At 38.5% G+C, this 22,523-nt stretch overlaps 1 protein-coding gene across 1 annotated transcript in view; it reads right to left on the reverse strand.

Moving 5' to 3' along the window:
- Window positions 1-20,588, reverse strand: part of ERBIN (erbb2 interacting protein) — a 63,680-nt gene extending 43,092 nt beyond the window's left edge. Inside the window, exons 1-4 of the mRNA XM_084278044.1 lie at window positions 20,391-20,588; window positions 16,219-16,336; window positions 1,674-1,752; window positions 182-271 (exon numbers count right to left, since the gene is read on the reverse strand). Coding sequence (XP_084134170.1) covers window positions 182-271; window positions 1,674-1,752; window positions 16,219-16,336; window positions 20,391-20,579 — 476 coding nt within the window. The 5' untranslated portion in view covers window positions 20,580-20,588. The remainder of the gene's footprint in view (window positions 1-181; window positions 272-1,673; window positions 1,753-16,218; window positions 16,337-20,390) is intronic.
- Window positions 20,589-22,523: the final 1,935 nt, after the last annotated feature.

Here is a 22,523-nt window from a genome sequence, read left to right on the forward strand (position 1 = left end):
TTCAAAAGCCCAATTAAAAATGGTGATAAAGATCCAGGATTTTTTTTCCAACTAATACGTGGCATAAATGGGTCAGTAATGTATACTTCTCCCCCTCATCCACTTGCCACTCTGCTTCAGAAGCAACAGAAACTTCTCCGCATAAATTTAAAACTAAATGTAAATTTCAAATTCAACTTACCTGCCAAAGTTGGCTGGCAAAAACTCAAGAAAAGCATCATTCAGGTACAGCTGCGTTAGGTTTAACAGTTGGGAAAATCCATCTGGAAGCCTGTACAGAAATAATGTAGTGCCTTTGTTTCAATAATATTCAGGGCATTAAGTTACATTTTCTTAAACATCAATGTAGTATTGGAGTCCTACATATTGATAACATTAAGGTGGTACCAGAATTTCTACAAAATTGCAGAAGATGCTTAATTTCTGTGAGACTAGTTTCAAAAAAAATTTCTGTATTTCAAGTATCTACAGGCAACAAAAACTACAAATAACAAACATAGTCTTGCAATGTATTGGTGATTTCCTGACACCTAACGTGGAGAAGACATTAATTAGATCTGTAAGATAAATTAGAATCATAAGGTAAATTAAAACCAAGATAAATGCCTCTTTTTCCAACAGTTACACTGCACGAAGTTTGTATCTGTGGCAGTGCTACCTCTGCCAAATTAATTTTGTCACTACAGAAGGTGACAGAGAAATCTACTAATGCAAACCGTTTGAAAAAGTGGTAGACATTTTAGAGTAAAATTAATTATTGTTATTAGAAAGTTCTTTGTGTAATTTTCTATGAGAAGCGATGGACTTCAAAAAGCTAAGAGAAACACTGTAATACAGGATTGCCCGCACAGCCTATTGGGCAAAATCACAGAATTGTAGGGGTTGGAAGGGACCTTGAGAGATCATCTGGTCCAATCCCCCCGCCAAAGCAGATTTCCTAGGACAGATCGCACAGGTAGGCATCCAGAGAAAAAGACTCCACACACTTGAGATATTTATAAACATTTATAAGATCCCCTCTTGGTCTTCTCTCAAGGATGAACAGCCCCAGTTTGTTCAGCCTTTCCTTGTAGGGGAGATGCTCCAGGCCCTTAATCATCTTTGTAGCCCTTCTCTGGACTCTCTCCAGGAGATCCCTGTCTTTTCTATACCAGGGAGCCCAGAACTGGACACAATACTCCAGGTGGGGCAGAGTAGAGGGGGAGGATCACCTCCTTTGACCTGCTGGCCACACTCCTCCTGATACACCCCAGGATCCCATTGCCTCTCTTAGCCACCAGGGCACACCGCTGGCTCATGGCCAACCTGTCATCAACCAGGTCCTTCTCTGCAGAGCTCCTCTCCAACAGGTCATCCCCCAGCCTGTACTGATACATTCCTTCCCAAGTGCAAGACACTACACTTCCTCTTACTAAACCTCATCTGGTTTCTCCCTGCCCAGCTCTCCAGCCTGTTCAGGTCTCGCTGAATGGCAGCGCAGTGTTCCTGCGTGTTATATATTATATTATAATTTAATGGCATAACTATTCTGTATTACAGCACAATGAGGTTGATGAAGATACTTTTTAGGTAGCTCTACTCCCTGAGTCCGAGGCTTGGAGCATGCCTCAGGCAACTGAGATTCAGCAGTGTCTTCACAAAATATAAAACATCAAAAAAACACATAAACTTACTTTGAAATTGGATTAACGCTGGCCTCAACAACTGTTAGGAATTTACAATTTTTAATATTTTCTGGAAACTCCTGTATGCCTGCAAAACACAGAGAGGTAGGGAAACTGTTAGATTATTAGACTCCATCACAGGCATGACAATGATGCATGTAAAACCACTGGCCATAAAAAAATTAATTCATTAAGCAGGCAGTGGACTGGTTCTCTGATATTTCACGTTAGATATAGTTTTCATTAAATAAGGACTCTTAAGCAAAATCCAATCTTTTAGCATTCTGTTCCTAAAGCACTTCATATAGCAGCATAGCAGACAGCTTGACAGAGACATAATTCAGTAACAATTCCCATATCTTATTACCAAATTATTAAAGTACTTGTACTTTTTAATGTAGTTAAGATCTGGCCCTCAGCTTCAAATTATAATTTATTTGTTTCAAAAATGCCTTCATACACATGAATTTCCAACAAGGAATTTCCAACAGGATCTGTTTGTCAAATGCATGGCTTGTATGACATCCAGGTGAAATGGTAAGGCTTCAAATCTCAAGTATGTTTACAGCATTCATGGTTCTGAATAAATATTCCAAAATCTGACATGTTTCTAGTTACCTTCTGATTATTAGTAGAGAAAACAAAAAACACTGCAAACACTGATATATGAAAATTTAAAAAATAAGGAACCTCCTGTTTTTCTAAGGTTATCTCCACAATTACCAGAGTGTACCCACAACCCACATATCTGCTAGATCTGCCAACAATTGATAAACAGGCCTTGAAAACAGAAGACAGGTATCCACCACATCAGCAGGAAATCAGTACTGAGTCATTCTACTGGCCAAGACTTTCACCTCAATCTTTACTATAAAAACAAATAAAACCTTGCTTACCACAACTATAATTGCTTTTGCAATGTATCGCCGAATTGTTCTTTAACCCCAGGACAAATGTTTTTATTTTAAATAAATTTGTCCTAACAACCATTTGTTCTGCAAACTTGGATTAAGAATAGCGTATTTTTTCAAGAAAAATCCATATGCTATTACAATAAAGTTAGTTTAAAACAGCTATTTTTTTTTTCAGATAACACATCTTGGCTCTTTGTCTTCCAATTAATGCATGGAATTGTGTCGGTTTATGGCATGCTTTATCAGGTGTGTGGAAAGGGCAGCATGAACCCCGCAAACAAGACTACTGAGAAAGAACTGTGGATGTTCTCTTTTAGCCTAGTCGGTGTGAAATTTCATGCTGCTCTAAGCAACATTAACTCTTTTACAGTCCAGCTGCAAGAGAGAGACAAAGGCAATGTGTCTTCTCACTCAGATCTGCAGGTGGGACTTAGTTATATCATTCCATCTATCTGTTCTGAGAAACCTAAAGCAGAAAAAATGTGGAAAAACATCAACAACTAAGTATTGCTTTCACTTACATAAGAAATTACACAATTTCTCATGCTAGTGTAGAGTTCACTTTTTCCTATGTTAGTGCAGTATTGTGGTTTAACCTGGCAGGCAGCTAAAACAACCACACAGCCATTCACCCACTTCCCACCCCAGTAGGATGGGGAGAGAATCAAAAAAAAGGGTAAAACTCATGGTTGAGATAAAAATAGTTTAAATAGGACAGAAAGGGAAAGTGATAGTGATGATAACAGCAACAGCAACAACAATAATATTAATAATATACAAAACAAGTGACACAGCACAATTCTGACCACCTGCTGACTGATTCCCCACTAGTTCCAGAACTGCAGGGCACCCGAGCCAACTCTCTCCCAGTTTATATGCTAAGCATGATGCCATATGGTATGTGTTATGGTTTAGCCCTGGCTGGAGGCCAGATGCCCACCAAATTCAGTCTATTACTCCCCTTCTTAGTTGGACAGGGGAGAAATTTATATATTAAGAGGCTGAGAGATCACTCTGTCAACGATGTGGGCAAAACAAACTCAACACAAAGTGTAGAGGAGAAAAACTACTCTATTACACTACACAACAACTACAAAGAACAGTGAAGAAACCAGAGTTGAGAGCACAACCAGATCTTAAAACAAACGCAACCAGATCTTAAAACACTTTCCCCCCACCACTCCTTTCTTAGCAGACTTTAGTCAGGATTTTGCTCCCTTCTTCCCCCTCACATGCAGTACGGGGGGGCAGGGACTGGGCAAGATGGGATTCTCGGTAGCACCTTCCCCCCACCCCTCCATTTTCAGCAGACTTCCCTTTAGCCATGATCTTGCTCCCTTCTTCCCCCTGCTCACAGTACAGGGGGGCAGGGACTAGGAAAAAAAATGGGGTTCTCGGTGACTTCTTCGTGAGCTGTTTTCCTTTTCCAGATCTTAAGACACCTCTAACCTCCCTCCCTGCTCCCTTCTTAGCAGACTTCACTCTAGTCATGATTTCACTCCCTTCTTCCCCTTGCTCGCAGCACAGGGGGCAGGGACTGGGAGATGGGGCTTTTGTCCGTCCCTTGCAAGCCGGTTTCCCTCTCGGCCGGAGGAGGGTGGGAGGGGGGGGGGGTGGTATTCATTTCACACCCTCCCCCTACTGCACCAGTTGCACCAGTCCTCCAAAAATTTCTACAACTTGAATCCTTTACCCAGGGCTCTATCTATTCACAAGCTGCCCTGGCGTGGGTCACTGCTATGGCGGGCAGTCATATATCACAATGTCTGTCAGTCCCAGTCCTCTGTGGGGTCACCAGCCTCCCTCAAGCAAACCTGTTCCCGTGCAAATCTCTCTCTCTCTCTCTCTCTCATCTCTGTGTCTCTGTTTCTCTCCATGGCTGCAAGTGCTGGCAGGGGTTTGTTCCAATGTAGGGTCACGGCATCTTCTCTATGTCTGTTTCTCCTCATGGCTGCAGTGGCTTGTTCCAACGTAGGGTCACCACATCTTCTCTATGTCTCCACCTGCTCCATCCAGCATGGAGCCCCTCCATGCACTGCAGGTGGGGTCTTGGCCTTTTCCATGGGTTTCTCCAGGGGCTGCAGGAGCATCTTTCTCTCTGGCACCTGGGGCGCCTCCTCCCCCACCCTTTCCTGGCCTTGGTGTCTGCACAGCTCATTACATCTTCTCATTCTCTTCTCTGGTGGCAAAATGCAGCTGCTTCCAGGTTGTTTTCTCCTACACGTGTTTCTCAGAGGTGCTGTGACTATCTCTTGGCCATGACTTTGGTCTTGAATTGCTCGTTGTTTATAGTTTAGGCTGGCAGAAAGCTCTAACTGCTGCTTAAAAGACCTGTCTCAGCAGCACAGCCTCACAAAACTGCAACAGTATGGAATATCCCCTCTGGCCAGTTTGCGTCAGCTGTCCTGGTTGTGTTCTCTCCCAACTCACTGTGTACCCCTACCTCCTTGTTGGTAGAGCAATCAGAGAACCTGAGAAGTCCCTAACTGTTTTGACAACAACTAAAAATATTAACGTGTTATCAATTACTCTCCTCATCCTAAATCCAAAGCATGCCAGATGCTAGGAAAAATTAACTATTCCAGCTGAAACCAGGACACACAATAACATGACTGACCTGGTATATTAGGACTTAAGAGATGGCAATACCACCTGACAAGAAAAGCAGTCAGAAAACACTTTTATGTTAGTTAATGATGTTGAGGGGCAAAGTCCCCATGCTGACTTTTCCATTAATTCAACTGAAGTAGGAACACTTATTTATATCAAAGTAGACTTATAGGTCTTTCTTAACAGGAACCTGTTAGTGATACTAAATGGTTCAAACTATTACTTTTGACTCATAGCAGACACTGTACTATGTTACTGAGAGGTGAAAAGTAAGAAAAGCCATACAGTTAAACCAGATATTTATGGATCTTTTTGGGAAATAGCTTGCTGAACTCAAGAACAATAATACACAGAAGCAGAGGGGACCAGAAGGAATTGAAGCATCAATTGTAATACAGGCCAAGATTTATGGTACTTCTGTGCATGTTCAGGTATACGCATACATGGTTAAATAAATTATTCCATTTATATACATGGTTTCAGCCACATGAAGCTTACTGGGGCTGTGAGTGGAGTCAAACCTAAAAAAAAAAAAAAAAGATCGGAGATACTGATTCAATTCACTATCACTCTCACAGTTCAAAATAAAAACTAAAAAAGTAATACTTGTAATGAATGTAGCAAAGTTGCATTTCTGGAAAGCAATAGTGATATTTTAAAGTCTAAAGGCAGGTTTTAAAGAAAAATTAGAAAACGGCACAGAAAGCCTAGAAAGGTACCTTACCTATACTGCTGATGTATGATCTTCATATTAAGAGAAACAAATTTACAAGAAATTTAAATAAACATGATCTTAATTCCAGCTGTTGCAAAAATAGCTCCTTCACCAAAGAAAAATATCCGAACATACAGATGGAACGCATCTAACATGTTGCAGTATCCTAAGCCATGGCAGATGAACAAAAATCTAAGAGGCCTCTATAGATGAAGCTATGGATGATTTGTACAAAGCAGTCTTCTGTTGTCTAAAATGTACCTCAAGACCTCTTTATTGCTGATGATACAACGTTACCTTCCTAACATTAAGTGTTGGCATTAACCAAAGTAAGCCATTGTAAAGCTCTTGCTTGGAGTCAGAGCTGTGTTTCAGACTCACTCTGTGCCACTAGTTTTAGTGTCTGAATCGCACAGAGATTCTCTAAGCTTATTGTTACACCAGCAGCCTTGCCTTGGTCCTTGGATAAAAGTGTTCTGGTCCAAAATGTTAAACCTCATGGTTTCCACTGCCTACATCAAGAATTTACTGAAGCACAGAAGACCTTACTCTGTGATAGCTACCTAGAAAACAAAACACAGCACATCTGCTAGAGAGGAGAATGTCACTGTAAACTTAGAGCCAAATAAAATATTAGCTATCCAAATACAGACATATTAAATCAGCATGCTTTTGTACATAATCAGTAGACTCTACAGTAGTCTCTTGTTTGACTATGCCTTGGGCAAGAGGCAGCAACGGTTTTAACAACAAATCGACAACATAAATTCAAACTGATACAAAAAATCTAACAATGAAGGAGCCTATAAATTTAATTTTGCTGCTTAGAGACAGGATTGCTATGGTACACATAATCTTTACTAACTTAGCAGTTCAGAATGGATAAATGGCAGCCATTATTCAGGAGAGCAGTAAACCGGGAATCACAGCATGAAATACACCTAAGGCTCCTCCTTACAATGTGATGGGAAGCTGCTTTTACTAACTGGCTAAACAGCAGCATTCAGACAGTCTTCCCCAGCTATATTCCTCTTGCATGCTAGTACACGGAGTTATTGTTGGACTGGTATTCTTTCAGTTCTCCCACCAAGAAAGCAAATACAAAAAGCAGGTAAGAAGGCAGAGAGACACTGGAAAAACAAGGTAAGAGAAGGACAAAGGGCTCTAAAGAGAACTTTATAAAAGGATCTGTTCCTTCTTTGTCTGTTTTTCATGTATCCTTGGAGTTTTGAACCTTCTCCCTATTAAGGAAAATCAGCAATCTCAAGGGGCTCCATGGCCCCATCTTTCCACACTCCTTTCGTAACTGTGCTAATCCATCCATTTGACAGCCACCTCCACCCTCTATGAACATCTGATCAAGGAAGCATTGAAAACGGAGACCCACATTCCTTTCTAAATCCCTTCTGTTTTTTCTGTGGGGTGTTTTACTGCTTCCTTTGTACATTGATACTCAAGGATTGCAGATGAGGAAGACAGTGCAACAGATTATTTGAAGGTTATCTAGTCTGTTACTGTCTATCCCACTTTCCTTGGAAAGAATCATACAGAGAAGTTCTTCATCCTGTTGTTTCCTACTTTATATAACCAACCATCAAACTTCCCTCCCCCTCCCGCCCAATTCAGTGATGCAGCCAATTTAAATATCACGCTTGCTGTTTTTAAAAAAAACTCAAACAACCCAACACATACATACACACAAAAACACCCCAACCCACCAAATCCCAACCATCACACTTGCAGACTATGACCATTTGCAGATCACAACAGAAGAAGAGGTGATTTGCTGGTAATCTTTAATTCTGATCACGAGAACCAAACTGAATTGAGACCAAAGTTCTTTTTGTAGTCTAATTTGGCACAGAAGTGAGATTTATGCACTAGATTTTAGCATTTACTTGTCCGTTCTTTTCTCTCTGTTTTCCCAAATTTCAAGTGCTTTTAAACTTTCTACTAAAAGCAACACTATAAAAAAAATTCAACCCACCACAAATAAACAAAAGCAAGGGCAGGGAACCAACAACTATAAGACTGTTAGGGAAAAATCTGGCAGTAAGGTAAGGAAGAGGCATTTAAATTTCTTGTCTGGACCAAGCCAAAAGCAGAAAACACTCATCACTCAGAACTACTTGGCAAAAAACTCACCCGCTATCCAGCCTAACCTAAAAAGTGGTATTTAATTAGGATCGCAGACCAGCTGCAACATATGCCCAAAGGGCACACCAAAAGGGTCATATGGGGATTTCTGGTCAATGGCCACAAATCTGAAAGTAATCAACCTCTGTTCTGGATCAGACAGAATTTCGCCTGATGCCTAACTCCCCAGAGAGCAATGATTGCTTTGGCACAGCTTATCAGAACAAATGTGTACAAATAACCCTACCTTTGCTTAGACTAGATTTCAGCAATTGTATGCATAATTGGGGTCCCACTCACCATCTGGAGTTAAAGTCATCTCCTCCCCTACATAGCATAATCCTTTCCCATCACCAGGGTCAGCACAATTTGCAGAGCAGGAGAGAAAACTGGGTAACTTTTTCTCTTCAACAGATAAGACTTTTTCCACTCAGAAATAAGTCAGTTTTGGATTTACAGAAAATTGCACGTCACATCCACCGCTGGCAGTATCCTCTAGTGCAGTGGAACCTAGAGCTGACACCCCTATACTACTGCTTCAGCTCTGCTGCAGATGGGGGGCTTACTCTGCTGTTCATACACTTCTGTAGACATATTTTTCTTCACAAACCAATGCTAAAACTAGTATACCCAGAGTTCAGCTATTGAAACCATTATTGCTATTAAAGCAGCATCACTGCCTCCAAATCAAGTTCCACCTCTTCTCACACTGAAATATTTTAAACAGGCTTAAAAGAAAAATTTAATTCCTAAAATGCCTGGGGAAAGAAAATCAGTAACAAATACGAGACCCATGGAAACCATATGGATAGTGTCTGCAAAGGAAAGAGTTTACAGCCAGATCTCTTGGTTTGTGGGGAATGGAAGAAAAAAAAAATCTTGCTGCAAAATAAATTAAACTACATCCTGCTGCGAATTCATCCCATTCTTCACCTTTACAAGAACAGAGGGCAGGGAGGCAAACATACAGAACAGTTTGCATGAATATGGAAGCAACCCCAACTGCACACATTATTCGCTCAGCTAATCTATTCAATCTGGTCTCAACTTCTGGGCAAGCAAGCAACCTGCCTGAAAGGAGCTCTACCATAAAAAGTGCAGCTTTTGTTTGTTCTTCCACTCAAGGGCCTCTGTTGTAACTGTCCTTCCAGACAACATGGATCAAAAATGGCAATAAAAATATTTTCAGAGTTCAAGAATACATATCACAACTTTCCCAAAGATCTTGTAAAATTTGTTTGCAAAAACTTAACAGTTTAAGCTGAAAGCTTAAAATAAAGCATCATCCATGGTCTGTATTCTTATATATTTATATAATTTGCTTTAATTTGGGATTTCTGCAAACCTTCTGAATTAAAAGCAGCGTTTTTCATTATTCATAGCAGGCAGCGTGTTAGAGCCCCATCAATTCATCGCACTATGCTGATTCATCTATTCCTCCTTTTGACTGCTCATTCCTCATTACAAAATTCTTAAGAGGATCCCGTGTCACAGCTGCTTTTGGGTCAGCCAGGAGATGCCAGACCAGGTTGCAGGACAGCAGCCAATACTTTTCTGCTCAGCACTGGAGTCGCAGCTCAGTGCAAGGATGGCCTTCACACAGCTCTGCACAAGGTGGTACTCAGTACACTTTGCATTGCCAAGCAGCTTAAGAGTCTTTGGCTTGTTCAGTGAAAACCTATCCTAAAAATATAAAGTCAATCAAATTACAACTATACTTTCATCAAGTTCTGCAAACAGATATCCCAAAGCTTCTGAAAAACTCCTTTAGGTTACACTGGCTGCTTCTCTCACAGAGTGTCAGAATTGAAAAATTCCTTGTAACCTGGCACTCCTTGCATATGAGGATTACAGAAGCTGTGGCTTTCTGTCTGTCGCTTTGTAAAGACAAAAATGTGTAAGCTTGAAGATCTGTGGAAAAATCCTTATATTATGCAAGAAATAAAATTTTTAAAAAAAGTTTGTCATAGAGCAAACCTATCATAGTTAAACTTGTTACATATTTAATAAAACACATTTTTAAAAGCATTTATATAGTGTTTCATTCTCTCTCCACTTTGTTTACCCAGGAATATTCCCTTCCTAGAAAAACCTTTGCTTTTGTCAAGGAAATCACTAATCTAAAGATCTGAAAAAAACAACCCACCAAACCAAACTCCACTGAATTTCCTGATTTTTCTTTAAAGTGACTTTGCTTGACAAGTATCTACTTATAGCTTAGTAAGCAGATTCACCTCTCCTTTAATTCTCCTCAGACTGTAAGTTTTAAAGTTTCCCCTTCCCATCTGTCCTGCCTTTAATGATGGTCACTTACAGGGTTATAAGCTGTGACTGCACTTGGGGCTTATTTCTTAAGTTTACAAAATGAAAAATGGAAGTTGAATCTTGATTTGGAGGACTATTTGGAGGTTTTTCATACAGAAAAATAGGTTACATTTGCCCAAGTCCATGTGATGATTAATGCAAAAATGCAAGTTGAGCTACAAATCTGACAGAAACAAGTAAAACTGTTTTCATTTTAAAAAAAGAGAAAATACCCTAGGAAATACTTCCATGGGGACATTTTCAAGCTTTTCAAATGAGTTTTAAACAAAAATGTAGTCTTACTGGTTGTGATAACTACTGCAATGAAATTACATCTACAATTGTATTGTACAGTATTGGCAATACATTTGGTACTCATTTTGTTAATGAGGTTAGTACTTTACTATATACAGCAATACAGTATTTATTCACAATTAAGACAAAAACATCTTTTGCAGAAGCAAAAGAAGAGGCAGCAGCATTAAAATGCAAACAAGTTTTGAGACTTGTGAAATTCAAAATTTTAAGTTTTTCATCTGAAAGCTAAAAACTCATGCCAATTCTGTGTGGTTCAGACAGTAATGAATCCTATTTTATACTGCGTATCACCCTCCCGATCTCTCTAAATGGATAATGTCTCCTCATCAGTTTCTCCAACTTGCACTGCTAAATTATCAGAGCTGATGCAGGCAGAGAAAACAAGATGAGATAATAGTTTAGTGGGGGGGGGGGGAGGCTGTGGGTTTGGTACTCCTTTTCTACACAGGTACCAGGACAGATAGGATGCTTCAGGAAGCCCGGAAGAGTGTTCCAAGCATTCATCCACAAACAATTTGGAAGAACTTCAACTTTCAGTTTAAGTTACCTCTAGGCCTGCTCCAGCCACATTCCGTATACAATGTAAAGGTGGAGGAGTGTGAGTAGCAAGACAGGTTCCAAAATGCCTCTTCTTTGGGGGGGGAGGGGGAAAGGTAGCCAATAACACTCCTTCTTGAAGACATAGCTGAGACACCAATTTACATAAATCTAAACATGCCAGGGCAGGGTAAAATTGCAAAACGTGGAACAGAGGGAAGGGAATATGAGGAAGGTTGCAGGCAGCTTTGTTCATGCTTTTTTCCCTTCATTCCCTACCCACTGGATGTAAATTCAGTGTTGCTTACCCAGCCACTTTTGGTTGATACACAACTGCCACGAAAAGCACATCTCTTTACAAATGCACATCTAAAAAAAACCCATAATTACTTCCACAATGCCTTTTCTGTGTTACAAAAATTTGAGTCCAGAAAAATACTTGCATTAAACTTATTTCAGAGCTTCCAATATGTACACTCAAATTCCACATTCAAGACCTTAACTGCATCAGAGTTCTATTCTGTTCACATCCTCTCTACACACAGAGCCACATCCTATGATATGACCTCTCTACGATCATGCATTACAGTAAAGCTACAGACTCAGGAGTCAGCAGATCAATTATCTCTTATTTCACTATCATGGATGATATAATATTCCTGCTCCTGCCTGCCCTCTTACTCTACCCCCAACCCCCTCAATACAAGTAAATAGCAAATTTATAGCAAGTTATTTTTGTACTCTCTTACCTCTTCCTGCAGAAAATAAAACTTGGATCTGTCTGCCTATTAGTTATGAATAATTCTCAATTCCTTGAAAAACCACATTCCTAAATGTACCAGATGGTCAACATAAGATTAAGTACTCTCCTCAATTCTCGTTTTACAACTGCCCCAAATTCTGGCACACAGTGTACTAAAAGCTAATTTGCCAAGTGAACAGATGATTTAAAATACTGAAGAAAACATACTTGATCTAAATGTGCATCTGTTAGCAAGATTCTTAAAAATTACTTGAAATAATTTTATAGGTAGATATGCCTGGAGGCAGGGGGTGTGTGTGTGTATATTTCCTGGGGCTTAGTTTGTATATTTTTCCAATACAGACAAACTGGCACATTTAAATTTCTGTAACAGGAAAAAGTGAAAGAGAACCATCCTTTAATATCGAAGGGACTACTGAAGATCCCCTCATTTCCAAAACACTACACTACCTTTGGTCTTGCTATTTATTTTCTAATCTTGCTAGTTAATCCTTCAAAGGCGTGAATAATATAGAACTTAAAACAGCAATCTTTTTATTTCACCACCTGCAAGCAGGGAAAAATAGACCATGTCACTGTTTCCTCCTATGCAAATTCAACAGGAACAAGCAATTTCAAGCAACAGGCTTCCAGGAAAGTCTGATTTGCCTGGCAGTAACTTCATCCTATGCTTCAGACCTTCAAATTGCTTGTAACCTGCAAAATTAACTCTTCTGTCCAATCATACCCAGTACATGAATGTTTAACCCCTTCTTTGAAGAAGGGGTAAAAATATTTCCTTGACAGTCTTCCACATTGTCCTGTGTGCAGGTTAAGAACAGCATCCTAGAGGCACAAGGAAATGTCCTTAAGTGTCCCTAAAGTTTAATAAACTGTAAGATTTAGGGGTGAAAAGAGATGGTGCGGATGATTTGTTTCTTTCTTCTGTACAACTGTTGGTACATAAATAAATTGGTCATAGAGAATAAAAAAATCCTTTAGCTTAATAAATAGAACATGCCATAAAAGGAGAACTGATGTACTGACTACCAAAAAAGAAATACATAATTTATTCACTATTGTCAAGACTAAAGGTAGAGTTAGTTTTAACTCTATTCCATGCTTGTTGCATATATAACAGCAGTTTGGCCTTTCAGGCTACCTTTGTGCCATGACCTCTTCAGCAGCTCTAAGTAATACATGCTAAACCAAACACTTTGGCAAAGACTTCTGTGTGCTCCAGAACACGACTCTTAAGGGCCTGTACTCCATAACTCAGCACATGCCTTGAAACATACATTACTTCACACAGAGAATAGATATACTGACAACAACGGAGTCAAATGAAGACTATGAAATAACCCCCATGCCCGTCTGGCTCAAGAAGACCGAGCAACAGAAGGTGCTGGACACTGGTGCAGGTCTCCTGGCTTTCTGTACTTGACTAAATTTTCTCCAGGCTTCTGCTTTTGATCATTGTCAGAGACTAACTAGATGAACCCTTGTTCTGATTAAATATTACTAAATTTTATTACACATCTGCATTTACATACCTGCCATATCTCTGCTATACCATTTTATGTATTTTTTATATATATACATATATATGAATGAAATTAGCCACAAATAAATCTGAAATTAAAGAGGCAAGACCTTTCATAAGCTAGCATCATAGAGATTGCTTTCTTGGTCTAATGCCTTTTACATAGCACATCTACTACCTTGAAGAATTTCCTCAATTTTCATCTTTCATCTAAATGTGAATTATTATGCACACACTTCTATATACACACACATGTAGTTCTACTTGGAAAGCGGACTGTTCTCCTGTGCAACCAGTCTCCCTTTGTGAGCCAGACTCTGAAATTTATGAGGTAACATTTTAAAACTGAAGCTTTATACCAGCTCTTTAGAAAAATTAATACTTGTCTTTGGTCAAGATTATGCCTATGCCACAAACAGCTCAACCAACTTACATAAGAATCCTGTCATACTTCATATATGCTGGCATTTGAAAACACATCTTAACTAGCTATCCTCCTAAAATGCAACCTAGAAAACTAAGTGCACATGTGATTTAAAAGCATCTGCATTCCACCTCCTTTAGAGGAAAACACTGTTTATCAATACTACAAGAAAAATAGAGAAACTATCACCTTCACTTGCCACAACCACAGGAATCTGAAAAACCCCCACACTATTTCAGAATCTGGCTTCTCTCATCATCCTGCATTGACAATTACTCTCCAAATTTTTTTTTTCTTTTTTATACACTACGGGACAGTCATGTCTGTGCTTCACATGAAGTTTCTCTGCTTACACACTGTACGCTTTCCACATCTAACAAAGGAAGAACCAGAGATTTTGATTGGTTTCACTAGTCTTGGAGAACTAGTAAAACCCCTCCTGTTTGGCTCTATTAGAGACACACATCAGAACAGTCATGGACAATGGGAAACTGAGCAGTAAATTCTAACCACGAGACAGGAGATTCAAAGGAGGAGAAAAGGCTTGCAGTTGTCAAGAGAAAAGTGTTCTGTGATTGCAACAATGGATAGGGAAACAGAAAGGGAAAGACTTAAGACTGAAGTTTCAAATAATAACCAAATTTATTAAAGAATAAACAGCACTATTCCATACCCTCACTGAACAGGGCCCCTGGTCTGTTGTTTCATGTTTTACAGAGCTTTCAGGAATACTGGCACACAAGATGTCCCAAGTAAACAAGCATGTGACCTGAAGACTATTTTAGATGTGCAACACTAGGCAGAGAAGCTATCCAAACTGTGATAAGGTTGAGAATAGGCACATAATAATAGCTTATATAAGGTTGTGTCCTGTTGTTTTGTCTCAAAAGTGTTAAAAACAACCCAATGCCTAGAAAACAGAGCTTCACAGTTTAGTGGGATAGCATATCATTCAGCTATTGCCTCCTTAAATTCTTTATATGCCTCAGAGGAACAAATGCTCTTTCAGCAGCTCTCTGAAGGCTTAGCTAAAGGTTATGCCATTTTGGACAGACAAGTAAGTCTCTAGCTGGTAAGCAACCAGATGCCTATATATGTACATAAGCTACGGAATGTGCCATCACTAGAATGCAAATGCCCTTTTGCTGCCGAAGTCTTCCACATGGAGAACTTGTGTTGGAAACAGTTAATCCTTTCAACAACTCAGTCTAGGACAAAAAGATGATTCTTTCTCTGTTGTGTATCACTATGAAAGTTTAAGGCCAGTGTTCTTTAAGAAAGGCTATTAATCCACTTGTACCAGGAACACAGCAGTGACAATCAGGTCAATTTATCACACTAAATGCTGCTTTCATTAGGCAGAAATAATAAAGTAACACTTTAAGAACAGATACAGTTACAATGGACAATAAATAAAAATGCCACCTCAAGAACTGGAATATTTTCTTAATAAAGCAGAACTTAACTTCATGAAGTTATGATTAGTTAGCTAATTTGATAAAATCTTTGGTGTATTTATGTAATCTTTCTTTTCAAATACAATTTCAAGGAGATGTCCTCTTATTTCGTTGTGGGTTAGTAAGATAAAGAACATTATATCCTCATCAATTAGCATGATTAAACTTTTTTTTATCTCAAATAAATCTGATGACAATGTAAGTTATGTCAATTTCCTAACAGTTGCACACATCTGCCAGCTTGCCAAAGCAGCACTATTAATAAAATCCCATGTATACAATACTTGGCTGACAACATTTCATGATTTATAAAAGGCTGACTCACACAGAATGATAGATTTTTAACAAGTTCCACAAGTGAACCACTCATTATCCATAGTCACTCTTCTCCACACAGAGGTTGCCATCCCCAGAGCAAGACAGCAAGGCAGAAAGCCCTACTACAACTTTCAGACAGCTCATTAAAATAAATTGATAAAAATTTTCAGACGAAACAAAATAGAACAATAGAATCCAGCAAAAGTTTACAGAATTTTTGTCCAAACTCTCTTCAGTATAGCTAAACATGAAAAAGCCACTAAAAGTGGCTTATGCATACACATTTTGAGAGAATACTTCCCAATATCAGTTTTCAGTACTAAATCTCAACGAAGAAACCAATCAATTGTAGAGATACAATTAAATATCAGAACCAGATCATAAAAAAGCATCTTTTATGTGAAACGGAGATTCAGAGCAGTAATTTAAAATTTACTACCTGTATACCTTCTAGAAATTATATTTTCACTAGCATCTTTGTATAGTCAGTGGTGTTTTGCCTTTTAGCTACCCAAATAATAAGCGAAGTGACTTACCATTCTTGCTGACATCCAGTTCCCTGAGATTAATGAGATTTGCAATGGATGCTGGCAATGTGGTTAGATCATTGTCTGGCAAACTCAGCTTGTGCAGAGACTGACAGTTAAAAAGTTGCTATTGAAACAAAAAAAAAAAAAAAGTGAATGCAACGTTCTCTTAGTTTCCTCTACATAGCCTTTGTTTTTAATCCCTTTAAACTTCTGACCTCACAGCATGAAGGCCAGATGATCTAGAGACTTTGACTACAAAAATTTTACTTAACTAGTTTTATTAAAAACTGACTTAACTCTACAATGCTTAGGAAAGTATACAGTCTCAAGGCAGAAGCTATGCTTAACGCCGCCTGCAAATTCCCTCCAGTATCTCAGAAATTATGACCTGCAGTCACACACAGTCCTACAAACACTGCAAAGTATTTTCAATAATAGACATGCAATACAATGCCCCAGTTTCTTCACAATAAGATAAACAAAATCATTCATACATTTTTAAAAATCAAATGGTTCTGGAACAGACTTTTGATAGGTATCAATCTTCTCTAAAAGTTTCAATTTTATTCCATTATATTTTACAGATTTTTTTCCCCTTTGAGGCTTCCTAGCTCACATACACAAATCCAACAAAATTATGATGAAGACTAGCAAAATTTTAATCTAAGGATATAGAAAACTGTGTAATTTGTATCAAGTATTAGCTCAGAGCCAAATCTCTTTCTGTATGCGACATATCTTGAGATTCTTACCCAAAAACTTTACAAATTAACAAAAGAGGGCATGTGATATTAGTGTAATCAAAGAAAAATACTCAAAGCTTACATGTAGTACCAAATAAACGTCTGTATGAAAGTAGTTGGAAAGGTTCCTCTGAACAATGTATAATGAATATTCCTCCTCCCAACAATTTTGGCTAAGATGACTCAAATACCTGAACTTAGTGTTCTTCTAAAATTCTGAGAAAAGATCATACAAACCCAGGAAGTGTTTTATGACTAAAAAAAGAATAAATCTATCCCAATCAACATCACAGCAATGGGCTTAGTTCAACCAAAATTTCTTGGTCTCTCAATTTGGACACCATTATTTTAACCACAGACGATTCAGTAAGTCCCACTCATGTGATATTTGCATATACCACCCCAGAAGAACAAAAGCAGACATAAATTAGCAAAATGGAATGTTCTACCAATGAACTTTAACTTGCCTACTAATGTTTCCAGTTCCTCAGAAATGTGCACCTAGTTAGAACTAGTCGATACCATTAAGGCTTTCAAGAGCTACAAATTACTTAGGATGTAGTACTGGAAGGAGGACTTGGATGATCTCATGTGTTCTGGAGCCATTCCTTTATTTCAGTACTTCAAGCAAGAATATATACTTAAAACTCATCCCTGAAAACGATCATCTGGACTCTTAGAATCACTAGAAAATTCCCCAATTAGTCAGGCAAAAGCAAATGCAGCACAAAAAATTGTAAGATCCCAAAAGAGAGGTCGGGAGGGGGTGGGTGGGTGTGTGTGTGTGTGTGTGTGTGTGTGTGTGGAGGTGGGCAGAGAAGCTTTGTATGGTGTTGGTTTTGCAATTGTTCCTTTTGTTGTTGTTCTTTTTTAATGATTTGTTTGCATATTCAGTGATTAAGTAGATTATCATTACTGCTAGTAAACAGTAGAAGTCATAATTAAGGGCTATTTTACTGCAGAATTCCAATTTCTTCCATGGAGCAAGGTGAAAGGGAAAACTAAAACTACAGTTTGAGCTTTTCAGCTCAAATGCACATTGTGGCACTTGGGACAAACAGGGTGCATCTTCAGATGTGATTCAGCACACAAGACAATCATTTCAACTACCTGATCACTTTGGAAACTGAGACTACAAACCATCACTTCATGTAAAGCAACATCCTTCTCTATCACCTTTCTCTCCACTGCAGTTTGCTCATGCTGTGTGCTCAGCAAGTCAACTAAATCAAGGAGCTATACTGAATTTTGGAAGTATGCTGGAGTACTGAAAAGACTGGAGGCAATTTAAAAAATAAAAAAAAGAGGCACACACACTGACAGGCCACCAGTGATCAGGTTGACATGACAGCCCAAAACCAGTTGTGTTGTTTCACACACAAAGAGGACCACAGATTGCAAAACAAGGAGAGAACACACTACTGGGGCAAAGAGGAAAAAGGAAGAGTGGGAGTACCTTAACCAGGCTTCAGAAAGCTGGAGACAGCCTAATAGGTACTGCACCCTTCAAATGAGATGGCTTAATTAGAAGCCCTTTTCAGAGTTAAGAGACTAAGTAAGAGACCGAGTTAGGAAAAAGTCATACACAGCTTGAAAGTCTAGCTCCAAATCGGCTAGGGTAATTTCAAAAGTTAATGGCCTTGCCTTATGGATCATCTATGGATAGTTTTAAGATTACAATTTCTGTCAAATGACTCAAGAAAACACTTTTACTAGGTCTTTATGGTTTCTTAATCTCCCAGCTGGTTTCCTTTACAGAATTTATATGTGGGGGTTCTTTCTTTTGAAAATTGAAAAGGTAGCAAAAAATAATGACCAAAATTACTTAAAAGCTGAAAAAAAACCTGCTTAGCTTCTCAAAAATAAGCCTGTAAGAATGACTTATTATAATGTACAAGCACATTGACATGAAGCAAGTGTAAGCTATTACAGGTCCCTGCAGTCCAGCAAAGAAAAGCAAAAAAGAACAAGTCAAGCAGACATTCTGATCACATAGTTAATTTAATCTTAGACTATACCAAGGCCCCCTTCTCAGTTTACTTGTGTGTCAAAATTGAATTTCATATAGGAACTGACTAATGAAATCAAATGGCAGAAAATTAAGACAAAGCAGACTAACTGCTTCTTCTTGTTTAAACCACCAACATGCTATCCATTTGATCACCACAGTACAATCTTTCTTCGTCATTTAAGATTCTTCATCTCTAAACGAAAGTTTTTAGAGAATTATGAATTCAGGAGGATGCTGTTTGCTTAGATCTTATGATCCGGAAAATATGAAATTAATGCAAAAAGAGTTTCCATCTTCTTTGGCTAAGTATTTTATTCTGTTTCTTAAGTACTCAATTTTATTCTTGCCCAACAAAGAATGAGAGTCAGGAATGAAGCTTTGAAATCATCTGAAAAAGTCCTCAAAGGCTGATACAGAATCTTCACAAGCAAACTACTCAAACCTGAAGTGACTAAGTCTAGAGTAAAGAAGAGACAAAAATAACATAATGGAAGTTCTAAACTGAACTGGAATGACAAAATACCTAGTTTTAACTATCCTGAAATTGTTTTATTTCCTTATTGCTTTATTTCACATATCTTTCCAGTAAAAAAAAGCAAAACCTGAAGTGATTATAGCAAACCTTCTGAAAATCTAACAACGCATTCTACAGTTGTCTTGCATGACAGTGAAGATTTGTACAAAACTGTGACAAAACAATTCCAGAAGTTTTAACTTCCACCAAGGCAGGACCTACTAACAGAAACAAGTCTATTGCAATGATTTTTTTTTACTTCTCAGGAGTCTGGCTAGCACTAATTTTCATTTTTCTCACTATTACAGTGTTAATTCAGCACACAGTTTGTCTTCAGACAAACAACAAATATTAATTTCTACAATGAAGATGAAATCAAAGCAGCACTACAGCTGTCTAGTTTCTAAACTTAAATAATCTGAGATACTTCAAAAAGCCTCTTCAGTCATGTACCAAAGAAGGAAGCAGGACTTCAAGTGAATAGATACTTTGGATTGTAGCAATCTTTTGTGGGCACAGAGATTTGAATAAAACATTAATCTTGCTGCTTCTAATCTTCATGTGTTATCAGAGATTTGAAATAACGCCACAATCTGTTGAATAAAGTTAGTCGGTTTGAGCAGACATTGGCAGAGAAATAAATTAGCCTGCCTCTCCTGCTATGTACTTCTCTCGAGCTGGATCAGCTGAACCAGTTTCATCCCAATTCATGCAGCAAACTAGTCAAGCTGGAATGCATAAACATTCCTTCTACCAGGGCTGCTTCTTCTGGGACCAACATTTACTTAAAAATATTTGGCAGACTACAGCCTAAAAGCGGAAGTGGGAAGCTAGACACTATCAGATTCTACAATGCTGATGGAGTAACAGAGTTAATAAACGTTACTAAAAGGAAAACTACCCAACATACCTTTGGAAGCTCTTCAATCTGATTAGCATCTAAATAGAGTTCTTCCAATGTCTTTTCAAAAGTAAAAATCTCCTTAGGCACCTGTTCCAGGCTGCAGTGAGAATAATCAAGCGTAGTGACTGTTTCCTCCTCTCCACGCAGACAGCGGCACGACACCAGCCGCACGAACAGATTCCGCTTCGTTGTCATTTTCAGGCACTGCAAAACAGAAATTGGTCCATTTAAAAGCCAAGACAACTTCAGAAATACCTACATGGACAGCTTCTCAAACTGTTCCTGACTGCAAAACACACAGAAAGAAGCATACACACACCTGCATAAGTGTTTGACTATGGGAGAGAGAAGGGGGACTGAGAATTTATTTATTTTCTTTTAAACACAACAGATCTGTAGTGGCATTAAATGTGATTAACATACCTACAGACCCCAGAAGATCAAGAAAAAATTTAGACTGCAACTTGTCTCCTGCCAACACAGAAGTTCTCTACATTGCAAAGAACTTTCAAATAGCAGTGCTGATCAATTGTGCTTTTACAACACTGCTTATCCCTACCTTTACAAAGGTTATTGGGACATTTTTGCCCAATATATTAAAATCTACTCTACAGAGCATTAAATCATAGCTAGATGAAAGTTTTTTGGTGGGTTTTTTTTCGGTGATGAGTAAGATTAAATTCCTGCACGTTAATTTCAAATACCTCATTTAAAGACAGAATACAATATAAAGAACCTGTGTTGTTTCTATCAATTTTTCTATTTACAGTTTAAAAGGAAAGGCTTCCAAGTACATAGATAAAGAAGCAGCTTCCTTTTGCAACTCCATTCACTTCAGAAAAATGCAACACAACTTGCTGTGTACACTGCAACTCTGGAAACTTCACCTTGCTATGGAAATGTACCTTTCTTCCTTTAAACTCAATCATTGCTATAACAGTCCCCCTTCTCCATGGTTTCAACAATACTCCTACTCAGCATGACATGGCAAACCTATGGTGCAAAGTAACTAGCTGATTACTGACAGTGTACACCAGTCATGTTCTGCCTATTTTCTTCTCAACAAGAGCACAACTTTAGGTCTCTTTCCTCTAATTAGAAATCAATTTTAAGAAACAATCATCTTCAAAATGTCACCTCAAGTTTCAAGTTTGGCTAAAATGAGATGACAGACTCAACAATTTTTCAGGAAGGACCAGCATGTGCAGACGGACACCATGATCATGTAAGCTTCATTTCCTCAGGAAATTGGTCTAAAAATACATACTTTTCCAAAAAAGCACTGAGCATTTATTTTCTCAATCAAACTGCCAACACTCCAGATTAAAATATGCTTTCTTAAATCTTTTTTTTTCGGATTTGTAAAAACTATTTCAACTTTTGGATTGATGACAGGAAACTTTCTCCCCCAAGCGCCAAAAAAGTCAGACATATTTAGCAGATTGCACTTTAACTTTCAAAGTATGTTGGTAATACTGAGATAAAATACCATGGCACCATGCTATATGAAGTCACAGCTGTGAGACCCCTCTTCTTACTAAGACAAGAAAACAAGTCATGTACTTGGATTTTCCTCTACAAGCAGCTAGCTTGCCAAGTACTTCACAGTATGTTTAATTTATATGACAACAGGGCAAGGGGCTGCTGTACTTCAGTGTTTTCACTAAACAGAATTATAACTTACCACTCAGACTGGATGCAGTCAGATTCTACATCCATCCATTAAAAAGGTGGAAAAAACTCCCAGACAGCAGGATGTGAGAAGTTCATTTTTTTAAACAATGCTGCTAGGATTTTGTTACAGTATTCATCATCTACCAGAATACTTAAGACCTCCCCTAAAACTCTAGCCATGTTATATTTAATTAAATGGGATCCAAACAAAAAATATTTAACTGTACTGCAATGCAAAGAGTTCAGAGACTGCAAATTACATGCTGGGGATTTCCACAGAATGGGAAAGTCAGCAAATGAAACTGTGTAACCTCCTGCACCTTCCACAGAAACAGGCTCCAACATGACATCCTCCAGCCACCCACAGCCAGATGCCAAAGATGACATGCTCACTGGGTCAGAGCTACCCACATCTTCTCCAAGCCTCAGAGGCCACGCATGAAGAGACACGAAGAATTTCGTGGC

The sequence above is a fragment of the Gallinula chloropus genome (genome assembly GCF_964237585.1).
Source record: "Gallinula chloropus genome assembly, chromosome: Z".
Lineage (NCBI taxonomy): Eukaryota > Metazoa > Chordata > Aves > Gruiformes > Rallidae > Gallinula > Gallinula chloropus.